General features: G+C 36.1%; 1 protein-coding gene across 1 annotated transcript; it reads right to left on the reverse strand.

Annotated features, from left to right (window-relative positions):
• Positions 1–106: 106 nt before the first annotated feature.
• On the reverse strand, positions 107–25278 carry LOC140147685 (dynein axonemal intermediate chain 4-like). Its single transcript, XM_072169456.1, has 22 exons — positions 25062–25278; positions 22103–22307; positions 21124–21240; positions 20170–20347; positions 19144–19325; positions 17571–17678; positions 16801–16870; positions 15174–15287; positions 13976–14094; positions 13707–13809; positions 12976–13175; positions 11857–11943; positions 11066–11143; positions 10425–10498; positions 9523–9664; positions 8607–8755; positions 8106–8193; positions 7312–7440; positions 5176–5273; positions 2759–2834; positions 2023–2100; positions 107–1422 (listed from the first exon to the last, which is right to left on the reverse strand). Exons 1-22 carry the CDS (start codon positions 25085–25087, stop codon positions 1357–1359), a joined length of 2487 nt encoding a protein of 828 aa, XP_072025557.1. The 5' UTR covers positions 25088–25278; the 3' UTR covers positions 107–1356.
• Positions 25279–25290: the final 12 nt, after the last annotated feature.

Here is a 25290-nt window from a genome sequence, read left to right on the forward strand (position 1 = left end):
TATATTCAAACTGTCTGTTTACTTTGGTTAATTCAGTGTTGTGTAATTGGAAAAAATTCATTGGCACTAAACAACCCATGAAAAATTGTATCATATCCTTAATTTGGTATCATTTCGAGGGGTCAGTGACACAAAGACGTAACTCCATTTTGACCATTCTGAGAAAAATAAGTTTGAAGATAATGGTCCATATTGACTTATATATTTAAGTCTATGTTTCACTGGCCATTGATTTCAATGGGGGTGCTAAATGGAGCTACTTCAATGTGCTTATTGGAAAGTGCTCATTGTTTCTGACAATTTTGATATCACAATCTCATTTTCTTTGTGTCACTGACCCCTCAATTTAAAAGGTTACTTATAAAAATACTCTTACAGCTATGTCAAAATGTGAGAAAAGTTCATTAAAAAGTTTTGGCAATCTCGTGATGATACCACCTGTGATATGAGATTGCCAACATTTCAACATGTTGCTGGTTTTGTGGAAATGGGTGGCATATATTATCTAAATATGTTGTCATCAACTTCATAGATGATTTTTTTTTCCTGTTGAATCACAAGTGCTGATACAGTATTATATTTTAGTGATTACTGTGTTGAATCTGCTTGACTGGCCGCATACCACTTCCATGTAAAATACACACAGGGTTTTAATTACTGGACCAGATCTTGTGTTCATCCAAATATGTTCAATCCAGAGTATTTGTGACGTGTCATATCAAAAGGAGACACTTTTGGGCAGGATCGTAAATGGAGAAATAATCAAAAATCTGCCCGGGGGTGAATTTTTCACAATTTGGGTTTGTTGCGAATTTGTGATGTTATTAATGTTAAAAATATTGTCTGAAAGTTTCAGAACGGAATATAACTGGCATCTTGTATTTTTAAAGGTAATTCCTACTCTCAACATTGTCAATAATATTTGTAAAGGCCGATATCTCAATTTCCAATTTTATAATACCATAACTTACGAACTAAATATCTTTGCTTAGGAATGTCAGATTTCATTGGGGAAAACGGCATTGTGGAGCAAAATATCTCTTTATTTAAGATATGTAAAGACCTCAAAATTGATAACCTGCCCAAAAGTGTCTCCTTTTGACATGACACGTCACATATTGCTGTGGCCTTTTGGTCTAGGGCAGAGGTTCCTAATCCTGAGTTTGAACACAATTCCATTTCTGAACATTTAGACCACTCATAATCCCCTATCAAATATGTGTATCATATTTCCCACCTTATTCCTGAGTAATCTGGAGACACCCCATTTTAAGCTTGCTGCCCTAATTCCCACTAGAACCCCTGCTCTAGCTATCGGAAGATTGACTGTATCCACTGCATTTCATCAAGCACTTTTCATTTTTTCTTATGGTTATCATGGCTGGCTATAGTCTGTTCGATTAACTTGGCAAGTACACCCGTCTGTAAGAAAACAAAACAACAACAGGATTGTATAAGAGCAAAAACAAACTTGAAAAATAATCCTCCAATCTTCTTCTTCTTTGGTTTAGTCACCTGTTTCATAAAACTTGATAGTGTGATTTAAAACCTAATACTTTGAGAAAATTAATTCCAAAGATTCATTAATCAGTACTCTGCCTGTGAAACTTGGCTGGTTGACGTTTTGTTAGTGACTGTTCTATCTGTGTGCTAAAGAGCCAACACAGCCTAATGCAAATTTGACTTGCTTGTGCAGGGGTGCTGGTGACTGCAGAGCAGACAATCGCTAGCACCCAACCTACACGTCCAGCATCAGATACATGTTCCCAGCAGTCAATCACCAAAGCTTGCCATCAAATAACAAACTCTGATCTTACTTTTTCCAAACTATACTGGGAATAAGGCTGGTAATTCTGATTTCTGGAAGCTTATTTTATGTTTGGAATAGAACAAAGAACTGAAAAGGACATCATGGGCCTTTAGAAAAACAAAACTGATTTCTGGAAGCTTATTTTATGTTTGGAATAGAACAAAGAACTGAAAAGGACATCATGGGCCTTTAGAAAAACAAAACAATCTTACCTGATCATCTTCTGTTGTTGGCATACATTTCAGTTGGTATACAGACACCTGACCCTCACTATCACCAACTAAAATACACTGAAATAAAACAAGTTAATTCCCAAAAGTTATTTTGATGCAACTTTTAAAAAAGGTATGATCGATTTCCACAGATCTATTTCTACGGTCATTTATGTCTGATTTCACCTGCAACCAAGAGGCGACTTCTGCTATGTGACACTGTATTACTGGACATGCCCTGACAATGATTTTCATGTTGTATCAGTCAAGATCTCATTCAGTTCCAAAGGGTACCACTTTTGATACACTTTTATTTTTAATTATAATTTATATCCCATTTCATAAAATTCCTGCCTAACATAGTGGAAGTATGAATTTGTATGAGTTTATCAATAACTACATATTTTAGCCTGATCCTCTTTACACACAATCATCAGTTACCCAAGCAATTCAGTTCAAAATCAATAGCTCCCAAGTACAAAATGTGGTTCTCATAATCTACAAAAGTCCTGCTTGATTTGTCAACCTTACAATATAGATGATATGAGGTTTGATGGTGATACTTTACCAATAATTACTATGCCATTTTTCACCATAATGTGTCAGTGTGTCATTAGGTGCAACTTCAAATAATTGCTAGTGTTCGCTCAAAGCGCTGGCGTACACACATGCAAGCGAAACAGCTGCCCCAACGCATCAGGGTGAAAATGGTAATTATGCATAGGAGTACACTTACATCTGAATTGCGTGCAAATGTCAAACAGGAAAGCTTCACACCAGGTGCTGGCACATTTACTATGATAGGATCCAACCTGCAATGTTATAATACAAAAGCAGATATATTATTGGTGATAGTGTTCATAAAAAACAATGTGTTCCACAAGAGTAAGTGTCTTTCTAGTTTTTCCAAAAAGTGATTTCAAACAAAAATTAGAATTCTATCCAAATTGTCAAAATATGTTATGGAGTATGATCCCAGTATACAATGATATTATTGTTTTGCTAAATTAAACTAAATCTATACTATTAAAGAGGAACTTGCCGATAATCGATACTGATCGATACTTTGAAGAGGAACTTGCCGATACTCGATACCGTACTTATGATCGATTCATTGGTATCATCTCAGAGACTATAGATAAATTATAAATTAATAAATAGATAAATAAATAAGTTCTAGCATTTCCAGATGAATGGTAAATATACATAGATAGATAGATAAATTAATAAAAACAAATAATTATTTGGATTTATTTGGTGGATCAACCAAATGGTGGCCCGCTTATTTACGGTCCGTTGCTGCGTTGTTATATCGCTGAATTACGCACGGTCGTGGCAACTTCCCGACGCCGCTTAATGGTAACAAAACTTTAAGTTCCAGTTTCATCTAAGACGGAAAATATCACTAAATCGCAACCGTATAATAAATCAACTGCATTCGTTTATGATGATTTCCGGAAACTTCTTTTGTGATGCCTTTCGAAGATGTTAAGGTAGGCCTAGGCCTGATTAGCATCAACAATGGCGCCAGAGATTTCTTTTTGACATTGGGGATAGGGATGAAAAACATTTCTTGGAAGTAGGCATATTAATAGTGAATCCGCACCTTTTGGCAACATTAATGATGGCGTAGGTTTCTTTTGACATGGGGGATGGGGTCCGTTTAAATCAATTTCTTGAAATAGGCCTACAGTGAATCCAGCACATTTTGGCGACAGATTAATTTAAATATGAGGTTAATTTTGTCAGAAACCCACATGTATAAAGGTGTCAACTTGGGGGGGTGATTGTATGGACCATTGCCCTTATCAAACCCCCACCACCGGGAATTTAACCTTCTTGAAACCCAATGTTGCTATAGGCCTAGGCCTATTTGATGAAACAGAAACAAATTTAAAAGAAAGAACGAACGAAAGAAAGAACCGGCCACAATACATGCGTGCAAAAGTGGAACAAATTCAAGCACGAAGACCGCAAAAATGGGCACTTTTTATAGTTTGGCCAAATATGAGGTTAATTTTGTCTGAAACCATTATAGGCCTATGTATACAGGTGTCAACTTGGGGGTGATTGTATGGACCATTGCCCTTATCCAAATATTGGGGGGGATTTAACTCAACCTTCTTGAAACCCAATGTTGCTATAGGCCTACTTGATGAAACAGAAACAAATTTATAAGAACGAACTAACGAAAGAAAGAAACCACATACATGCGCCAACATGGAGGTGATTGTATAGACCATGCCCCTTACCAAAAAATTGGGGGAATTTATTCCCCACTCCGGGATTTATGCCTTAGTAAAAAAGAAGAAGGAAGGAAGGCAAGAAGGAAGGAAGGAAGGAAATAAATAAAGAAAGAAAGAAAGACAAAGAAAGAAAGACAGAAAGAAAGACATAAAGAAAGAAAGAAAGAAAGAAAGAAAGAAAAAAAAGAAAAAAAAAAAAAAAAAAAAAAAAAAAAAAAAAAAAAAAGAAAAAAAGAAAGAAAGAAAGAAAGAAAGAAAGAAAGAAAGAAAGAAAGAAAGAAAGAAAGAAGGAAAGAAAGAAAGAAAGAAAGAAAGAAAGAAAGAAAGAAAAAAGAAAGAAAAAAGAAAGAAAGAAAGAAAAAGAGAACGAAACAAAAGGGAAAGCAAGAACGAGAAAGGGAGAGAGAAACGAAAAGAAAGAAAGGGAAAGACAAAGAAAAAAGATAGATAGGCCTAGAAAGAAAGAAAGAGCTAGAGCGAGAGAGAGACAGAGAGAAAGAAAGGGAACAAGCAAGAAAATGAAAAGGAGAGAAATGGAACGAAATAACGGGAAAGCAAGAAATGGAAAGAGATAGAGAGAGAAACTGAAAGAAAAAAGGAAAGACAAAGAAAAAATAAGTCAAAAGGGTGTTTAGGTACAAAAATTAAGCAAAAGATATGCTAATGGAAGTCGTTTGCAAAATGGAGGCAAAAATTGGTACAACATCACTGACCACGTAGTAATGTAATAATTGAGCTGTTAAATCGATACCAATTGCCATGATTACCATTTCCATCGTTTATGCTAACCGCCTCCCGCTTACTAACCGCCCCCGTTTACTCATCTAGCGGGGGCTCATGCAAGCGCTGGGTACCCGCTAGTATATATAATTATAACAAACTAACAAACACTTAATGATGAACTTACATGTTTGTGTTGAGATCCCAAATCTCTACAGCTCCTTCATTAACACATCCAAAGACTGTTGCAGATGTTGGAGACCAGCATAAATCCATCACTGCTTTCTGTGTAACAATGCATAATACAGATTAATGTGTTATATAACAGGATCAGAGGAAACATAACATCCATGTATATCATGTCAAAATGTTATCTAACTAGGGCAGTTTGTAAAATAAATTACACAAAACGTTCTATTCCAGTTGAACTCTATATCCATAAACTCCCTATGGAAGACATGACCTCAATCTTCCATGTGCAGGGAGAGTAAACTTCAGGTTACCCCTGTGTGGGAGATTAAGATCATGTCTTCCATACATTGTAGCTAGTGTACGGATTTTAAATGGAATGGCCCAATGGCGCAACTACAGGTCCTGTCACAACCTGTTCACACCTGTCATTGCAATCTGCTGTAATGATCAAGTAATATGGGCCAGGTCACATCATGTAATTTTACTTGTTCAGTTGATGCTGATATTTTATGACCCGATTCAATCTGCCAATCAGGACTCTTGTGCTATACCCTTTTTCACCCTGATGTGGCAGTGACGGCAACGCCTTGAAACAACTGTTTCGAGAGTGCATCTATGCAGCATCTTTAAGCGTGTGCTTGTGTACACTAGCACTTTGGATGAAACACCAGTGGTTTGAAGCTGCACCCAATGAAATGCGCACTGACATCACTGCCACATCAGGGCGAAAAATGGAATAGAATAATTGTGAAGACCAACTGACCCACACTTTAATAACATACTATTTCCAAACTTAATACAATGTACTGTCAAACAGCTATTGAAACTACCATTAAAAATTAAAAATACAATACTGCAATACTACAACTACGTTAAGGTACAATTGCAGCAAGGCAACAAAAGAATACATGGAATAACAAAACATAACATAAAATGAGATTAAGGAAACTTGTGACAAAATTAGGAATTTATTCATTTATTAGAAAAGTATCAACCAATTAAGCAACTAAACAGTTCTCTCACAAGAAAATGATTCATACAGCACCTCGATAAGGCTTTTAAGCATTAGGAAGTGGCCATAGTTAATACAAAAGTATTTTTACATGGGATGTAGCAGACCAGAGCAGGGCTTGGTCTTTAGCTCAGCAAATTGCGACATGTTATGGAAAAGGAAAAGCTACAGAAAGGTTAAGTCAAGTGAGAACTTGCTACTCTTTTACATATTTCAGCTCTATAATATTCCACACATTTATTTCTACTATAAAGTCAAGCATTAATTATTATCATCTTTAATGTGGCAAGAAAATAGCAATCGCTTACATCTTCAGCTTTCTTCAGAATTAGTTATTGTGCAAATAGGATGAAAAGGTGAAAGTTGCTACATGACTTCAGTATATTACATATTACAAACTTTTACTAACATTATAATATTTGGTTAATTATACATGTTTACTTTCACGACTGGGACCGGGAAAAGAGACTCCTGTTTAACCCTTTTTCTTTCACATAAATCTTTCTTTTCTAATGCATGTCTCATAAATGTCGGTATTGAGAAGTAAGAAACCAAGACACCAGTCAAAAGACATGGTCCAAGCAGTGATTTGCTGGGAGCAGTCTTAGACACAGAAGAGGCTATTTGTTGTTAACAAATGCATAATTTTGTTTTTTGATTGCAAACATGTTTGCTGAACAATATATCTTCTATGACGAAAAATCTCACAGAGTACCCATTTTTCACAGTGGGAAAGCAAAAAACAGGGACAGTCCAACTGAATTTTGAGTAGTTGGCAGGTATGATGTCAACCAACAAAAGTACATTGTTCCAAATTGTTCCTGAGCTATGGGATGGATCAAACTAAATTAAGATTCTAGGCATGTGCATTATACTATTATTAATACTCTATTTTGCTTGAACAAAAAAATTTTCACTTGTCATGTTCCTTCCTTGAAACATATAAAAAAAATAGGGACGGTGATTCCAAATCATACGAAGATATGGGTACCGTAGTGAACACCATGCATAGTAAATATTAATGTGAGACAATGTGACTGACTGACACATGACTTGTGATGCCATAAGCTTTTTTCCTTTGGACAACTTAAAAAGGAATCCAAACAAATGTATACTCACAGTTGAAGAGTGGAAGTTCATAACTGGTTTGAGTCTGTCTTGAAGCCACAACCTCAGACTCCAGTCAGCACTGCAGCTGAGAAACACTTCAGGCAGGTATGGTGACCATTCGATTTTGTAAACAGGACCCTGCGAAGAAGACAAGGATAGACTTATTAGCAACAGGATGAGGTCTAGTCTGGAAACACAGGGAGAAGATTTTGAGTTTCTGCATGCTTCACACCAAAGGAGTATTAACACAATAGGCTTCACAAGTTAATTTGCCGTCGTAGAGCACGTTAGTAACCATTAGTTACTGCTCCAAGCCTGGGCTCATACATCTGTTCCAAATTTTGATATGCCATAGACTTTGTGTTGTGATCATTTCGTTCAGTGGTTCGTAATAAAGAAAGCGTGATCCAGTTGACCTAGCAACGGTCATATTCTAACGTGCACTATGACAGCGAATTAATATGCTATGTAATTATACAGATGCTAAAGAATAGAGAAAGTTACATCACATTTTGTTTCACTAATTCAGATGTCATCCTTCAATGGATGAGGTTCCACCAGGTTAATCCAGCATTTTTGCTGTGCATACAGATTATTCCTTATATGTGATGTATGATTTCAGCTCTTACTTTCACCAAAGATATGTATTGTGCAATCCAGCGTGGCACACTGCACACAATCAAAGCAATAGTAGACGAAGTATTACCAAGGGTCAATATGCAGGAAATTATAAGTAGCCTTCAGAAAACTTGCATGCCTCAGCAACAAGCTTATTACAACTCTTTTGTACTTTACAAACTCACCGTGTGACCAAAGAATGTATCCAGATATTGCTCATTGTAAGAGCATGAGCATTTGTGAATATGGCCATCTTCTGTACCTGTTAAGTAGCTGAAATAAAACACAACAAATTGGATGTAAAACATGATGAGGAATATGTTACTCAAAAGCCAAAAAGCAAGCTATGTGACCATCAATTATGTGCTGAAAGCCAGCTTTCTATCACTTTCAGATATAATGATGATTGGGAATACACACTAATAACTTCTAATGCCAGACAGGAGTTGTGCCGCAGTTTGAAAGGACCGGTACATGTACTATAAAGTCCCTCGTCTTTCTGCCACAAAGGTGACCTGATTACCATGATCATTTTGGGGCAGTATAAACCAGTCTAATTGTCATACTCATATCATTTGTCTCTTAATACTGCACTTTGTTCTCTCAAAAACAGTGTTGTGATGAACTTGATAACAACAGATGTAATAAAATATTGCAAAAAAAATGCAAAATTCACTAAAACTTACATGTTTGGATCTTTTGCGTGGAAGTCAAAGCAGAGACCTGATCCTTGTCTTGAAATGACACCCTCACTTCTTGGCTCCTTTCCATCTTTGGTTTTCTTAGTTGCCTTAGCAACTCGCTTTAATTTCATAAGATCAGCAAACTCAAAGCCCTGAAAGAAAGTAAGTATAAACACATAAATATTCTAGCATAATTCAGGGAGGCAGCTTTAAGACACAGTACTCTAACAAGCTTACATCTAGAATAATCATTACAGCCAGAATCAGCTATAGTTTGATCAGCTCGTAATCAGCGGGCTTTATAACATCATAGATTAAAATCAATATATTTAATTTCAAGAATTGTCTTGTGACATCTCGCCAGAAATATCACAAATTATATAATTCAAGTCCTGTACTTTGTCTACTTTATTTAACACACACAATGTAGACCGTACAGGTCAACTATATCACTCTTCAAGTGGGTCTACTTTTCGGCGTAGTGGTAAAAGCCTAACAATTCCCGCAGATTACGAGCTGATCAAACTGTACACTGGTTTTCCTATCTTCTGGTGAAACCACAATTACAAGTTGGTTCCATTTATAAACAAGAACAAAGTTACATGAATACAGGAGCTCTTACATTTATCTACCACCTAAAGTAGCACCGGTGTCAAGTACCTTACAAATGGCAACAACCTGAGTGGAAGTCCAGAAATTGTAAAACACTTTTAATAGACATTAATAGAGAGCTTGTGATTTCCAAACGTATGTATCATACATACTTGCATCTATTCCAAATCACTCTCATGTGACAGGATTTTGAATAGATGCACAGGCGTATGAAACGTATGCTTGGAAATCGCAAGCTCTCTAGTATGTCTTGAATATTCCCTTTGGCAAAATCTTACAAACAAAATCTGATGAAGGAAATATCTACCTTTCTGATTTGCCATTGTGTGACCCTGCCATCAGTTGATACCGATATGAGTAGTTCTCCTCTCTCATCCGTGGATGTCCCTTTCTCCTTGTCTATCCATTTCAATTGCCAAACTGGACCTGCATGTTTCCCATTATTTTGACTACGGAGAAAAGATACAGCGATTGTCATTACTATCATTATATTGAGATAGATTTCAGCTTGTAACAATATACCTACAGCTAGTCTTGATTAAAGCCAGTATTTCCCATTATTTTGACTACGGAGAAAAGATACAGCAATTTTCATTACTATCATTATATTGAGATAGATTTCAGCTTGTAACAATATACCTACAGCTAGTCTTGATTAAAGCCAGTATCAACCCGAAGTATCATACTGTATATTACAGTAACGTCCTATAGTAACGTTACAGTAACGTCCTTCCATAGGCATGGATCCTTATTAGCTAAAGATACGGCCTTGGTGAACCTGTATACAATTTCACTTAATCTGGTAAATCTTCGCAGGGGGTTATACTAAATACAGAAAATAATCGGTGTAGTAGCTTGTAGTTTTACAATATTCTCCAACTTTTAGCATCACCCATAAAGGGAAAAAAAGAATAAGAAAATGAAACATTTTCCCTAGTTGCAATAAACTCAACATGATCATTTACATTCTTGACTGGTAGACTGTATGGGCCAGTTTCTCGAAGCACGGCTAGTAGTCAGGCTTCCTAAGCCATATCTGGCTTAAGCCCAATTAGTCCTATATATCAGTGCTAACTATTTCACATCGTACATCACCTTGAAAGATAAATCAATAAAATGGATCTTCATTGGTAAGGCTAGCCTGCTGGAAGCCTGAAGCCTGCCCACTGGCCAAGCTCCAAGAAATCAAACCTATGAGTTTATACTTACTAGCTATCTAGAACAGGTTCAGTGCTGGAACTTCTTACATTGTAGATGGCTACAGTACCATTATACATACCAATCTGAAGGAGAGAGAAGCAAAGGGCAACCAAAGATATTACACAACTATTTTACTTAAAATTGGTCAATAAATATAGTCAAGATTTATTTTTTGATTTGTTGATCTTTATATCACTATTTTCCTCCTTCCTACATTTTTTCCTGAAAAAAAAAAAAAACCGACATCACAAGTGGACCAAATTGCCGGTTGTCAAGTTACAGGCAATATCACCTCGATAATGACAAGCCATGCCATAACATCTTTTAATTTTATTCAGTGGCAACACAAGTAATATCATTCCAAGGGGCAGGGAGGGGGGTATGAAATGAAGTGAGGGCGTAATGTGAATTTGGGCATCCCCCCCCCCTCCTCCATCCCCAAAATAGCATGATTATCATGACTTTTTTGTTCTGACTGGAGGAGCAAATGGGGTGTGGGGTGCAAAACCCAAGTTTGTGAATGTGTGGGTGGGGTGCGTGTGTGTGAAGGGAAATGTGACCCCTAGTGTTGCCACTAAGTATACTAGACTGGGCCTATGCTACATGTGAATTATTATGCATTCACTGCATAGGCTTATTGTTTTACTTACTGCAAGAAGATTTGGGTTGTTGTTGGAGAAATCCATAGCTGTAACGCCTGCTTCACATTGGAACACCCTCTCTGGATACTGAAATTACAAAAGCAATCATTTTGAACCCTATTTTATAATCATGAAACACCAAGAATATATTATTATGTATACCAGCTTTTAATACTAACAAATTATTTCACCTTTATTTGAATTGAATATGTGACGTGTCATGTCAAAAGAAGACACTTTTGGACAGGTTATCAATTTTGAGGTTTTTACATATCTTAAATATAGAGATATTTTGCTCCACAATGCCGTTTTCCCCAATGTAATCGGACATTTCTAAGTGAATATATTGAGATCGTAAGTTATGATATTGTAAAATTCGAAAATTGAGATATCGGCCTTTAAAAATTCGGCCGTCAAAATTATTGACAATGTTGAGAGTAGGAATTACCTTGAAAAATGTCTCAAAAAATACAAGATGCCAGTTTATTCGGGTTTGAAACTATCAGACAATATTTTAAACATTAATTGCATCACAAATTCGCAACAAACGCAAATTGTGAAAAAATCACCCGGGCAGATTTTTGGCTATTTCTCCATTTACGATCCTGTCCAAAAGTGTCTCCTTTTGACATGACACGTCACATATGCATAATATAATAATAATATAATATACATGTCTGCAAGTTAGTTCATATATAGGAATCTTACATAACTCTTACATGTCTTATTATGACAGCCCGTGTATAGATCAAAGAGAAATTCACCATTTCAATAATCATTAACAATATGACGTTTCTTACCTCTGGATTTTTGAGTGACCAGCAGCAGGCTAGACCTCCTTTCTGGTCAGTGAAGCCAAACTGGCCATAGCCAACTGCTAACAAATCCTGTAAAAGAAGTCAGCACCAAGAGTTATCAAAATTGAACAGTAAATAATATGTTGTGATATTTTCAGTAAGATCAATTGGCTCAATAAAGCAAAATTATTTTAAGCAATGTATTTTGAGATACCTACATCAACATAATCTTAATCTTCCACCCTGGGAGTATGAATTTCAAATGGGGTTACCTGATTGGGTGACTCCATTTGAAAATATATACCCTTGTGTAGGAGATTAAGGTCATGTCTGAGGGATGTAAGGATTTCAACTGGAATGGCCCAATGTATATCAGGACATGAATGAGTAAAAATAGACTATTAGAATCTTAGGAGGGCGCAACACTAAATCACTCCGCATTTTATGTAACAACAAAATTCGGCTAATATAGTCCATAGTGAATATGAGATTGTAGCGACCATATCTACCGACACTCAAAATCGGCTCATATGAATTCGACAAATGTCTTTAATGATAACATGCAGAAAAAAACGGACAATTGATCTCAAAAGCAATTCTCTGTGGCGGATTAGGAGAAACCCCGATTTTGAAATGTGAGTGGTGAGTTTAGTATATTTTTACTTCTTTTTTTTTGCACCGCAAATAGCGAAAAAAGTCAATGGTCATCGACATATGCCGACAAAAGTTTTGGAATCTAGAGAAACAGAGCTTTAATTTGATACCAAATTTATTTTGCCAAGTATTACAGGGACGCCAGAAATGGCGCTTGAAGTAGGCCGAATTCACACATTATCCTATGGGACGCTGAATTAGTGCTGCGCCCCCTTAGCATGCAACTTGGAGAACAGATACGGGGCATTATAGGAATAAGTGAATTATATTTATAACCCGTGATCAAGCCAGTTTACAACTTTGCTGAATATTTACATCTTCAATAAGTGTCATATAGAGCTGTCTTACATCTGTGGCATGAATGGCTTTTTTGAAAATAGCCTGAAAAAGCATGTGAATTCAGGCTTAAAAGGCCCAAAACATGCTGAAAAAAAGCATAAATTTGGACAACAAAACAAGATTACCTACCGAGTTGATTTTATTCCAAGACATACAGCTCACATTGCGTCCTTTAGTCAAATTACAGGTGTAAGCCCATAATCTATCTAAATTAGGACCTAGTTGCGTGATAGTCTCTGTGACCGGTGCTGGTGGAGCAACAGACTCTGCCACAGATTCAGAATCATCTTCATTCTCTGTTTCCTCTACTGGTTTTATTCTGTCGATATCTGTATTGGGATGATAAGCATTTCTATTAAAATTGAAGACCAAATTAAAAGGTTTGCATATGACGTCCTGTCAACCAGACCAAAAATGCTGTACCACGCAGGTCAGCAACCAATTCAGTACAAATGACCATACAGGGATGTGCCGTAGGATTTTCGGCCTTTTGGTATATCAATGACCCTCAATTTTGATATAAGGATGGGTCCATTTTTCCAAAATTTTCTGATTTTTTTTTTTGGAAAATAGCCAAATTTTGACCCCCCATCAATTAATCAATCAATCAGTTACATTAATGTCATAGCGCCAAATTCATTTCGAAATGTTCAACGGTGCTCCATTAGCTTCAAAACTACTGCTGATAAGCATCCTGAAATAGGTGGCTCTTCATGAGCTTCCAATCCTACAAACTCATGATCCTGAGTAAAAATCCTTTTTCACTACCAACACCACTATTACATTTTGTCCTCTCTGAAAATAGAACTGAGACACCTATCTTGTTTTGCACTCTCAATTGAATTCCAATAATACCATACCTTGTACAACAGGTAAACTTCTATACGATGCCTGCTTGGGCTGGAATGAGTTCAGGGTAACTACTCTCTCCATAACAAACAAATCCTTCTTCAAAGTATCACTCTGTGCAAGAAAACAACAATAACAGCAACAATGGCTTAAACATTTTGCACAAATACAGCTAATTTGGTTATAATCAAGTTGAATTTCAGAATTAGGGAGGGGCTGCAGAATCGATTTAGGTTCACCACTGATTTTGAACTATAATATTAACATTGCATAAACCTACCAGTAGTATATTCTGACTTGTCTCTGCATCCACATCATGTACTGCCACTTTGTCCAGCTCTGCTCCTGACTCTGATTCTGTCACTGATGTTGTCATTGCACTACTTTCCTTGTTGGTATCTGATAACATTGAAACACATATGCAGGTGATGTTAGGCTTGTAAGCAACAATAGCATTCTGTATGCAATGCAATTTTCCTAATAAAGCATTATGAGCTGTAGATACAGAACTCACAAACTTTCTGAGAATTAAGTCAAATATTATTTGATTACAGCATATATATATGTTAAAAACATTCAGTTGAACAGTATTTCTCCAAATCTTATCCATTATAGTGCTATATGAAATCCTTATTCTTTAGTCATTCGGAGCTTTATAACATTGTCTTCCTTTGTTTAGTTAATGAGTTGACAGATATCGTCACTATACTAAATTAAAATTTTGGGTTTTGGTCAATGATATGTTGCAGCTGGTTATTTGGTCATGTCATTGTTATGAACGCCAAGAGCAAAATAAAATACCCACATTCATCTTTAAGATTATATAGTTTGATCAGCTTGTGATCAGCGGGAATTGTTAGGCTTTTACTATACTACTACTCCGAATAGTAGACCCACATTAAGAGTGATATATTGACCAGTCTGGTGTAATTGTGTGTGTTAAAGAAAATAGACAATATATAGGACTAGAATGAATAATTTATGATTATTCTGGCGAAATGTCACAAGACAAGTCTCAAAATAAAATATATTGATATTAATCCGGGATGATATAAGGTCCGCCGATTATGAGCTGATCAAAGTATAGACTACTTGACATGTGACGTCATTGCCCAGCAGTATGCGCACAAATTATGGCAATTTCCATTGTTCTTTGCCCCGCAATTTGCATACGTATCGTAGTTTGCTCAGGGCATGTGCATTTTAAATCGCCCACCACATTTCATATAGTACAAGAAAGTCATTGAACAGAGTAGCGGTTCATTCAAGCATATCGATAGACCAGTCCCTCACCTTTCTTGATAAACAATGATGTCAAGTGGTCTATAGTGATGTGTAAGCCAAATGGCTACTTATAAATACTGCAGGATATTACTTTTTATTGTGTTCATACAGACGTTCCTTTAGAATAACAACTTTCTGTTTGTATGCATCCACAACCATTGTCTTAAAACAAGAACGGTAATACCTGTACCTACCATTTTCTTTGTTTTCACTGTCACTTTTGGTTTGCGTTTCAGATTTGGTTTGTGTCTCACTAGTCTCTTTAGATTTGGCTGATGGTCCTTCTTCTGCCAACCTCTCTTCTTCAGCTGTCATAAAATTACAGTAAAAGTCGTAAGATCTCTTGATTCCCAATACATAAACTCCATAATTCATTTACATTTTAAATTTTTTACTTAAATTACACTGACCCAAACAAATTGACATATTAAAAGAACAGAATATATATTATGTAGTTACGGCTTAGTTAAAGAAGTTGGAAATTATGAAATGTCACAACATCATGCAAATTGCACAGAAAGAGATCCATTTTACAAATTCAGCGCTGAAATCTTAAAAAAATTAATACTATGTTGCCTTACAGTAATTAATATATTGCAAATTCTATTTAAAGGAAGGTGACCTGATATATTTGGAAAATTGAATTTGTTAAAACTTACGTATAACATTAAATGTTGTCCCTTTCGAACATTCATGCAAAAAGAACACGTAAATGTTAATTGTAAATGTGACCAATTCCATACGGAATTACTGACATTTATACAGTGTGATACTGGTCCTACAGTGTTTTTATTAAATAATAATCATCATGATCATGTAATAAATTGATATCAAATGAGAGATCCTATTTTTCTCATTAACATATTGAAATTAGTCCCATCATCAAAAAAACGGTTGAATTAGTTTTAAACATGTTATACCACAGTCGAGTCTAATTTTATGTTTTTTGATGATTTCTCCGATATATACCAACTTGGAATGTCTAATGTTAATGAGAAAAATATGAGCTTTCACCTGATACCAAAATCTGCATTTTGATGGGGAAAAGTAGGGGGATGAGGCTGTCAATCAGGTTACCCACCTTAAATTGGGTGAGTAAGTGACTGTTATATAGCACTCATATTTAGGAAGTGTCCGGCAATCACAACATTATGTCTTATATGTTAGAAAAATAATTATCAAGCACGAATCACATGGTTTTATTTCAATCAAACTCATATTAACCATAAATACGAATAACACGCGATATTCAAAATTCCCTGCGCCGAAATGTTCTAGAGCAGTGACATCATGGTTATTTGTGCTCATTTGTCGACAGGCTTCATTGAACTATTGGGACGTCACTGCTCTAGACAATTTCGGTGCGGGAATTTTGAATATCGCGTGTTGAGAGACAGCTGTTTTATTCATTTTTATGGTTAATATGAGTTTGATTGAAATAAAACCATGTGATTCGTGCTTGATAATTATTTTTTTAACATATTTTTTTCTGCAACACCTTTTGCAATGACAAATGCTACAGAATAAAATGGGTGCATCTATTGCAACAGACAAACACCCACAATTATATTTTTTCCGGGGGCAGGGGGCCAAAAAAATCATGAAATTTCTGAAAAATTGCAGTGGAAATTGTTTATGTTTTTTTTTGGGGGGGGGGCTTTTAGGGGGATGGGAGTCAGCTGGGGGTGGTAAGATCTCTGACTGAGGGAGCATTTGTCCCCCATGATGATGCCACTGCTGTTGTAATGGACGAACACCCCTAATCATATACATCAGACTATACACAGATCTTAAAGCATTGTTATCAATCAACTTCCATACCTTTGGCTTTTGCTGCTTCTTCTAAGTAAGTATCATACATGTCCCAATTTGTTGCTGTTGAACCAACATCCTTAAAAGATAAAGAGAACAATAAATTAATGGAATGTGCTGACAAAATGATGATTGTGCTCATTAATAATATATGGTGTCACATCTTTGCACAATAGTGAATTGCAATAGATGAGAACCCTACAAAATGAATGTGTCAATAAATTCAAACATTGTTTGGATTAAGGCATCTCCAGTAGTTTAAAGATTGCTTATATCAACCATTGCTTTTGATCAATTTAATCAGCCAAATACAGGTCTACAGATTAAAACTAATGGCCTGATAGATCTTTTAAAGTTGCAGCTGCAAAATTATGGAACACTTGACTTTACTCTCTTTTGTACCATAAATGTATACTGTATAAGCACCATCGCCATGAGTGTTATTTGGTTGATGGATACCTGTGCTATTTTAAGTCTACATTGTTATTATTTTAGGGGATGGGGTACTGGATTGTAATGTGAGACACTATGTATTTCAACATCAGATTACACTCTAATCATAGTCAAAATGTTGGTAGTATGAGTAAATGGCAGGGCTATTGAAATCCACACACCCATGGAAGACATGACTTAAAATCTCTTTCACAGTGGGTGTAGATTTCAAATGGTGTCACCCATTCAGGTCACACCATTACAAATTCACACTCTTATGGAAGATTAAGGTCATGTCTTCTATAAGGGGTGTATGAATTTTAAATGGAATAACCCAGTTTGCATACCTGTAATACAATCTTTGTTGTCTGTATATCTTTGTTTTTGAGACCATCATTGAAAGTCTGCATACCACGTTCTGCATATCTATCATTACCATCACGGTTCTTACACAGCTGTAAAGAAAAATATAAATACATACATGTAAATAAAATTTAACCAACCAACCAACTGCAAATGGATGGATAGACCTCTTAAGATCCACAAAGGATCAATCATAAAAACAAACAAAAACACATAACTGCAAATCAATCAAAATTTTTTGAGTGATGGGCAGCATTTTCAAAAGGTATTAAGTTAGAGTTCAATGGTCATTGGCCATTCAGTGAGTTAACTATTAAACTTTTAATCAAGGGTAGCGCTAGGTCCAAAAGCTCGGGGGTCCCTTGGGACCCCCGAGCTAACAGAAAATGCAAAAATGGGGGGTCCCTAAAGAAATATCGGGGGTCCCAACTATTGTCTAGCCAATTAAATTTATTTGTGTGATACCATATAATTTTTTTTTGGGGGGGGAGCAGGGGATATATTAAATATTATTGTATTTTTTTGTTTGTTCTTTCATTCTTTTTTCTTTCTTTACTTTCTTTTCTTTTTTCTTTCTTTTCTTTTCTTTTTTCTTTTTTTTTCTTTTTTTTTTTCTTTTTTCTTTTTTTCTTTTTTCTTTTTTCTTTTTTTCTTTTTTTTTTTTTTTTTTTTTTTTTTTTTTTTTTTTTTTTTTCTTTCTTTTTTCTTCTTTTTTTTTTTTTTTAATTTTAATTTTTATTTCAATCAAATTAGTATAATTACCTAATATTTCCGCCTACCCACTGCCTGCCCAATAATACTTTTAATACTGCCCTCTATTGTCGGTATTTGCCAGTAAACAATGGCAGCCATAGCCAGAGATCTCGCCGTATTTTCGCGATATCACTGCTGTTTTGCTGTCAAAATTTTCACTCACAAAGCAGTATTACTGTGCATAATATTAATTATTGAAGTAAATTAGGCCATAATTTTGTATTTCAGGTGTTCAGTTGCTTGAAAATGATGTGCATAATGCAAGTTGAGGACACTTTTGAGCCTAGTTTTATGAAACCTGGATATAGAAAACAACATGTGGGAATTTTTGTTGCGTACGACGGGACGCAATAACTCACTGCTTTTGCAATATTCATGCGTGGGATTCGGGTTTTGGTGGGTCCGGGACGCAAAAACGCAGCCTAGCGCGACCCTTGCTTTTAATGTACATATATGATTTTACCATTTAGTTTGTTGATAATTTCTAGTTAAAAATCTGTTTCTGGCATTGACGTGATGTCCAGAGTGGTTTTGGTAATTTGGTTGGTGGGCAGCACCACTAAAAATCACTGTTTAATGGTGGGTGATATTAGCGAGTACTGGGCGGCACTGCCCAGTGCCGCCTACCATAGCTACAACCCAGTTGATAAGAATAGATGAATTGTATTCAGCTGATACCCTGGTAGGTAAATTTCTATCATGCGCAAAAAAACATTGCGCATGTAAGGTTGTACATCTGAAGATGTTTATATCATACACTCAATGAGAGTGAATTATAGAAAAGACAGCAATTAGTTCTCTTACCTCTTTGTATTTTTCATTCTTCTCTGTAACTACGGCAGCCTCATCAGCCTCTGCTGACACGCACACTCCCCTCATATCAATCAACCATATGGTATCAGTTTCAGATAGTGTAATATCAACAGCTTTGTCAAGATCGGTTTCTGTCAATTCCTCTTTTACTTCCTCTCTCCTTGTTTGAATATCTGTTAAAGTTAAATTAAAACGGCCACACAACAATTTTAACTGGACAGGTCAGAAGGGAGCATGATCTAACAGTGTTTGTACTCAAACAAATATTGAGACAAATAAAGCCGACATGCAAGAGAATGGTATGGGTTCTCTAAAGGAGATTCCAAAAACTTCCGCCCCATGTGCATGATTTTTATCGGGAGGGTGAAAAAGTTTATTTGATATTATAATTGGTCCTTACTCAAAAAACATGGAAAAAATATCTTGAGTCATTTCCTGTAAGTTCAATGAATTAACATCAAGAAGTGATATGCACTGAATTTTTTTAGTTAACTGGATAAATATGGTTGCTGACATCCCACTTGCCTCAATTAGTCAAAGTGTTATATGTTGAACATGGAGCATACATAACCGTATGGAATAGTGGCAAAGTATACCAATCAAGTTTTATACTATAGCATAAAAATATAATATTTTGTTCATTAATTTCATGTTTCCTTTCCAATAAGATCAACTTGCAGAGTTTATAGACAGACTTGAAATTAAATAGCCACAAACGCCTCGGCAATATTGTAATTAGATTAGCATTGTGCTGGGAGAAAGATCACTAAGCTAGCTTATAATAGATTGAGTTCATGTAGTTGCTGAGAGCAGTTACGTTATGAAAATTGGGATCAGCAATTTTCTCTGGTTTTACCATATCCCTGTTTTTCTAGACCATGACCGGCAGGGCCGCAAGCGATCTGATATACTAACAGTAGTGGTAGATGGACAAGACTTACAGAGATCAGAAAAAAAGAGAAAAAAACACTATCCCAGGTGCCCTAACACCTTGAGCCGAGGCTAGGTGCAACTTACCTCCCAGACCAGAGAAAATATTGTCTGTTACAGCCACTGGTTCTGGTTCAAAATCATCAGCAAAGGATGATCTACTTGATTTGGTTATACTAGTTCCAAAAACAGACTGAGTGAATGGCCCAGCAAAACTTGTGGTACCAGCCTGGTAGATTGATGCTTGGGACATCAGATCTGTTGGCTTCAAATTAATCAAATATATAACAAGATATCAGTTAATGTTGGTATGTAATTAAAGCTGAAATTTAACAATCAATATCACAATTCTTAGGACTTACTTGTGGCCAAATAAGGCTGATATCTAAAAAAAACTGAAAGACAAACACAAACAAAAAACATCCCTAGAATGGAGGGAGTCTCAAGATTAAGAAAAAGTTGAACAAGTTCATTTTAACAACTTTTGTTAAAAAAAAAACAATAATAAATAAAAACAAAAGTGACAAAACTGTGTTTTTATGTGATTTTTTTTCTCCTTTGAAAAATTTGTTAAAAGGAGCAAAAAAGCTTGTTTTTATGTGATTTCTGCAAAATCTTTAGATTCCATGATTCTCTTTTAAAAAATTGTGTTAAAAAATGAGACCATGTTGGGTTTATACTTAGATTCATTGACTCTTATCTTTTTCCCTTTATGTTATGTGTGAATAATTAAGAAGTTATCACACCTTTACTTTAATGCATTTCTGAGACTTGGCAGCCTCGCTTGAGGTATGGTATCAATTGTCAAATGACTGTGCCATCAGTCCACAGAACAGCATTACTTTTCAACTTTACTAAGAAATTATTAAAATAATTTCAGCTATAAGGCAATAATTATTATATAAACCTGTACACAACAATCTTGAAGTTTAAAATTTGCTAACCCATATTTCAGTATACTGTAGATTTTTTCCGTCATTCTGCTAATTTTGACATCAAGATGCATCTAAACCTTAGCAAAGATGGATGGGATGTACTTACTGTGCCTATGCTAGACTCTCCACCACCAAACATATTCTTGCTTTGAGTTGCTTTAAGAGCTGGATCAACTACCAACAAAGGCTGAGGTGTGACATCATTACCACCATCGTCAAATACCTGTAGAGTCAAAGTCAGAAACTATGTTGTTAACAAAATTTACTATAATACTATTTATCAAAAGGGGTATTAGGTTACATAACATAATAAATGTCCTTGTTTTTGTTTATGAAATAAAACTTTCATTTTGATCTGTTCATTTCACTTCTGTATGGTTTTTGTTTTATTGTATCGTGTATATATTGTAGTAAAATGGGTTTTTTGTTAGATAATCATTTTTCTAATCAAGGGAGGAGAAAATCATCACCAATGTCTGGGTTACTCAATGGATATTATAAGGTATCCTCTGTTATTCATTGAGACCCATGGGCATCATCAATATAACATGGTTCAAAAGAAAAGTTGTAACTCATTTCAAAAGCAAAGTGTGTATTTGAATAGTAGAGACTATGTACAAAAAAAACTTATGTTGCCATTCAAGTTGAACAAGTTTGGCCCAATGGGTGACTGATACAGGAAGGAATGTGGTCTTTGGGTGACTGAGCATGCATGGGTGTATACAAAAATAAAAATGGTGTATTTGGATGACAGCGATGCTGGGAAAAGACCTCAGGTTTAACCTACTGTTCTTGAGGAAGAAGGATATAAAGATGGCGATAAAGATAAGCAAGCAAAGACACCATAATGAACAGAGGAAAAGGGCAATACAATCTCGGTCATATATTTGATACCCAGTAATTTTCTTGGAAATTGAACTGCCAACCATTTGTGGTAAACAAATTGATCTGAGAAGATCATCAAACTTTACACAATAGTATAGAAAAGAGTCTACAATGTAGTAGACTTCACACAAAAGTATAATCTACTAGTACTATATTAATTTCTTTATAGTACCCTGACTGATACACATAATTTATCATACCTGTATAGGGTGTGGTCCTTTCCCCGTCAGTCTATTTTCAGCTTTGCTGTCCAAAGCTATCTGACTTCGACGACTGGATGACGTAAGGGTTGTACGCGAAGCACCACCAACCATCACTGATTTACCACCAACTCGACTCTGGCTGATGGAGCTGCCAACCTTGCTGCGATTCATGTTCATACCACCCATCACTTTGAGGGTATTGCTAAAACAAGTAAAAACAAGAACAATGTACAACAACAGTAACATCAGTAAAAGTGTTCGAAATGAATAGAAACACTAATAAATATTACAGGTACCATATTCTACTAAGTCTAAGCAGGTGACTTTGATTCTGTGCAGGTAACTTTTCAAATGCCCCCACAAGCGCATGTAGAATTTTAGTCGTGAAATTACAGTTGGAATCAGTCATCAGAAACATACAATGTGCCTCTAAATCAAATATCCCTTTATACTGAAATGACACAAATTTTTACTTTTCATCTGTAAAAACGATGATTAGTTTCACGGCACAAACTTCTTATAGTTAAATTGTGTGCAAGTTACTTTCACTTTGTGCAGGTAGATTTTCTATGTTTACCTGCACAAATGCAAGTAACTTTTTTCTGGTATATGACTAATATGACATAAATCATCTTACTATAAATAGGGGAATACATGTATGTATGTTTGTGTGTTAGTATGAAGATTGAAAGGCTCTGTCAGTTTGGATTCAAATGTCGCCAAATTCACACAGGAGATTAAGAGATATACGGGGAATGCATTGCACTTTATTTGGTTGAAAACGGTCAAGAATTGGCTGCAAAAACAGTGAAAATATGGGTAAAACGGGTGTTTTTGTTATGAAAATCGGTTGGCAGCCTTTGCGTCACTGCAGCTGGCAGGCAGCGCGTCGGCGTCGCGTGCGTACTACGCCATCAAGCGCGTAAATGGCGCAGAGCCACGCGACTTGCAAGCCAGAGACCAGTGGACATGATAATACGGAAAGAAGGAAAAAGAGGACAAAAAGGTACATGGACGGGGTTATGATAACGGGTGAACACGACAAAAAGGTACGAGTACCGGTATACGGGTTAAGCGCGGGTATCCCGCTAGTATTCATAATTCAATTAGCAGAACCCAACGGTATACGCCATAAACTGCGCCAAATTTTGTGGAAGAACACTATTTACACAAACAAGACCGTGAATCTTGGAGAATGATCAAATCTCAAATTTCAAAAGATACGTTTGTCATGCTTGTACAGTCATTCATGCATTGCCATTGAGAGTGCATGTGTGGTCTTTTTGTATTAATTTTTTTACACTCTAGGCTATAGCCAAAATAATAAATTCTCGATCATGAGTTGAGAGCCAACTTGGGTACGCACAGTTATTTGCGCTGAGCGTACTACGCAAAGACCGGCGCTTACGGCACAAACACAGCTTTTGAGAATTGACCAATCACACGGTCGTTGCTAGGCAAGGTCAAGGTTCGGTCATTCAGGTCGCGCGATCTTGATATTCTATGAAAAGTACGCTGACTCAAAAGGTACATCCTCTCATGATCGAGAATTTGTTATTTTGGCTATAGGGCAGGCGCAGATTTCTGTGCATACCCAACATGCCCAAGTTGGCTCTATTATAGGGGCAGGCACATCTGAGTGAGGGCGCTATTTATTTTACTTGATAATAAAGCCCTATGTAAATCTGTGCCATTTTGTGCCACTGAAAACACCATTTTGGAGAAAATGATGAATAAAACCAAAATGAATCGTTTTCAGATGCTCTAGTTTGCATTGACAACAGATTCAATGCTTTAGGAAGCAGAATGCAACATTGACTTCACTTTTTAATATTTTTTTCTGTGAGATATATGCCTTGGTGAAAATCACCGTTTTGGTCAGAAAAGGGGTCAAAAAGGGGCATTTTTGGGAAAAAATTCTATTTAGACCCAAAATTCATCTTCTGACAAAAGGGAAACATGGTTTGACAAAAACTTTCATCCTTTTCACATAACAATTCCAGTTTACTTATTTGCTGGGAGAAAGCACTTTTTTTTTTTCGCTTGGGAAAAATCATTGTTTTTGCCTAAAATGGGCCCAAAAAACCACCTTAAAAATTGAATTTTCATACAAAATTTCACAGATGTGTTGGAAATGATAACATACATAATATTCAACAAAAATTAGATAAAATTACAATGAAAACAAAAAATTGACAGGGGGGCACAAAAATTATCAAGTCCCCCCATGCACTCCTAATCCTATGGTAAGTCTTATCAGAGAAAATGGCCCAATGTTCCGACAGTAATTTCGTCATAACTTCACTTAGCAATACAGTAGAAGATTGGTTTTGGTGTCAAATTGTTTCTGAGAAGTTCTCTCTTCCAATAAACAACAATTCATGTTAATAGAATTAATTTGAAATTGTTATGCCTGTCCCGACTATTATGATCGAGAATGCACTGCACTGCATTTCTGTCATGCATTGCAACATGTTAGTTGTTACATGATCATGGGTGATGTTGGTAGGTAGGTAGGTATTTTTGAAACTCCTGGAGGAACTCGGCAGGGGCGATTGCCATCACGCCAAGCTGACACAAGGTCAATTTCTACAAACTTTTACATCTGCTTGGAAACATCATAGCCTGACGGTCCATTTTTGGATGGTACAATTATTTATTACTCTTGCAAGTTGCAGTCTTGGCTTGGGTCTATTGAGTGGATACAATGGCCGAGATGGGGTTCGAACCCACAACCTTGCAATCATGAGTCCAATGCTCTAGCTTCTGTACCACATGACCCATGGAATGGGTGTGTATTAAATGCAATGACTGGGGGACTGAGCACACAGCTTGCAGTGCACAGTTGCAGAGCAGTCACTCTGTGCAGTGAGCCTCTCTCAGACTCAGTCTCAGACTCAGACTCAGCTCAGTATGGTCCATGATTTATCGAAAATTCATGAACTATGGACATTACCTTTGTTTTCCTTTGCCCGTAGACATCCTAAGAGCTTCTCACATTTGTTTTTTTTATATTTCTGGATCTTTCAACTGCACAAAAATAACATTTTTCCCCTTCAAACTTCAGCAGTAGACAACTTGTTGCTATGACATTTACTAGTACATTTCTTATGCCTAATGAGTTTGTTACAATGCCTCTCATTGGTCCTTTTTCAACTAGATCGTAATTTACCGTAAATTGAACC

This window comes from Amphiura filiformis, chromosome 1 (assembly GCF_039555335.1).
Source record: "Amphiura filiformis chromosome 1, Afil_fr2py, whole genome shotgun sequence".
Taxonomy (NCBI): Eukaryota; Metazoa; Echinodermata; class Ophiuroidea; order Amphilepidida; family Amphiuridae; genus Amphiura; species Amphiura filiformis.

Bases quoted from the DNA above. Each gene is read 5' to 3' on its own strand.
- LOC140147685 (XM_072169456.1), bottom strand. From the start codon at position 25,087: ATGTCTACGGGCAAAGGAAAACAAAG. The intron at 14,095-15,173 runs GTAGGTACAGGT...CAATGTTATCAG, and splicing joins CAGTGAAAACAAAGAAAATG to ATACCAACAAGGAAAGTAGT. The intron at 13,810-13,975 runs GTAGGTTTATGC...TTTCTTGCACAG, and splicing joins CAAGTCAGAATATACTACTG to AGTGATACTTTGAAGAAGGA.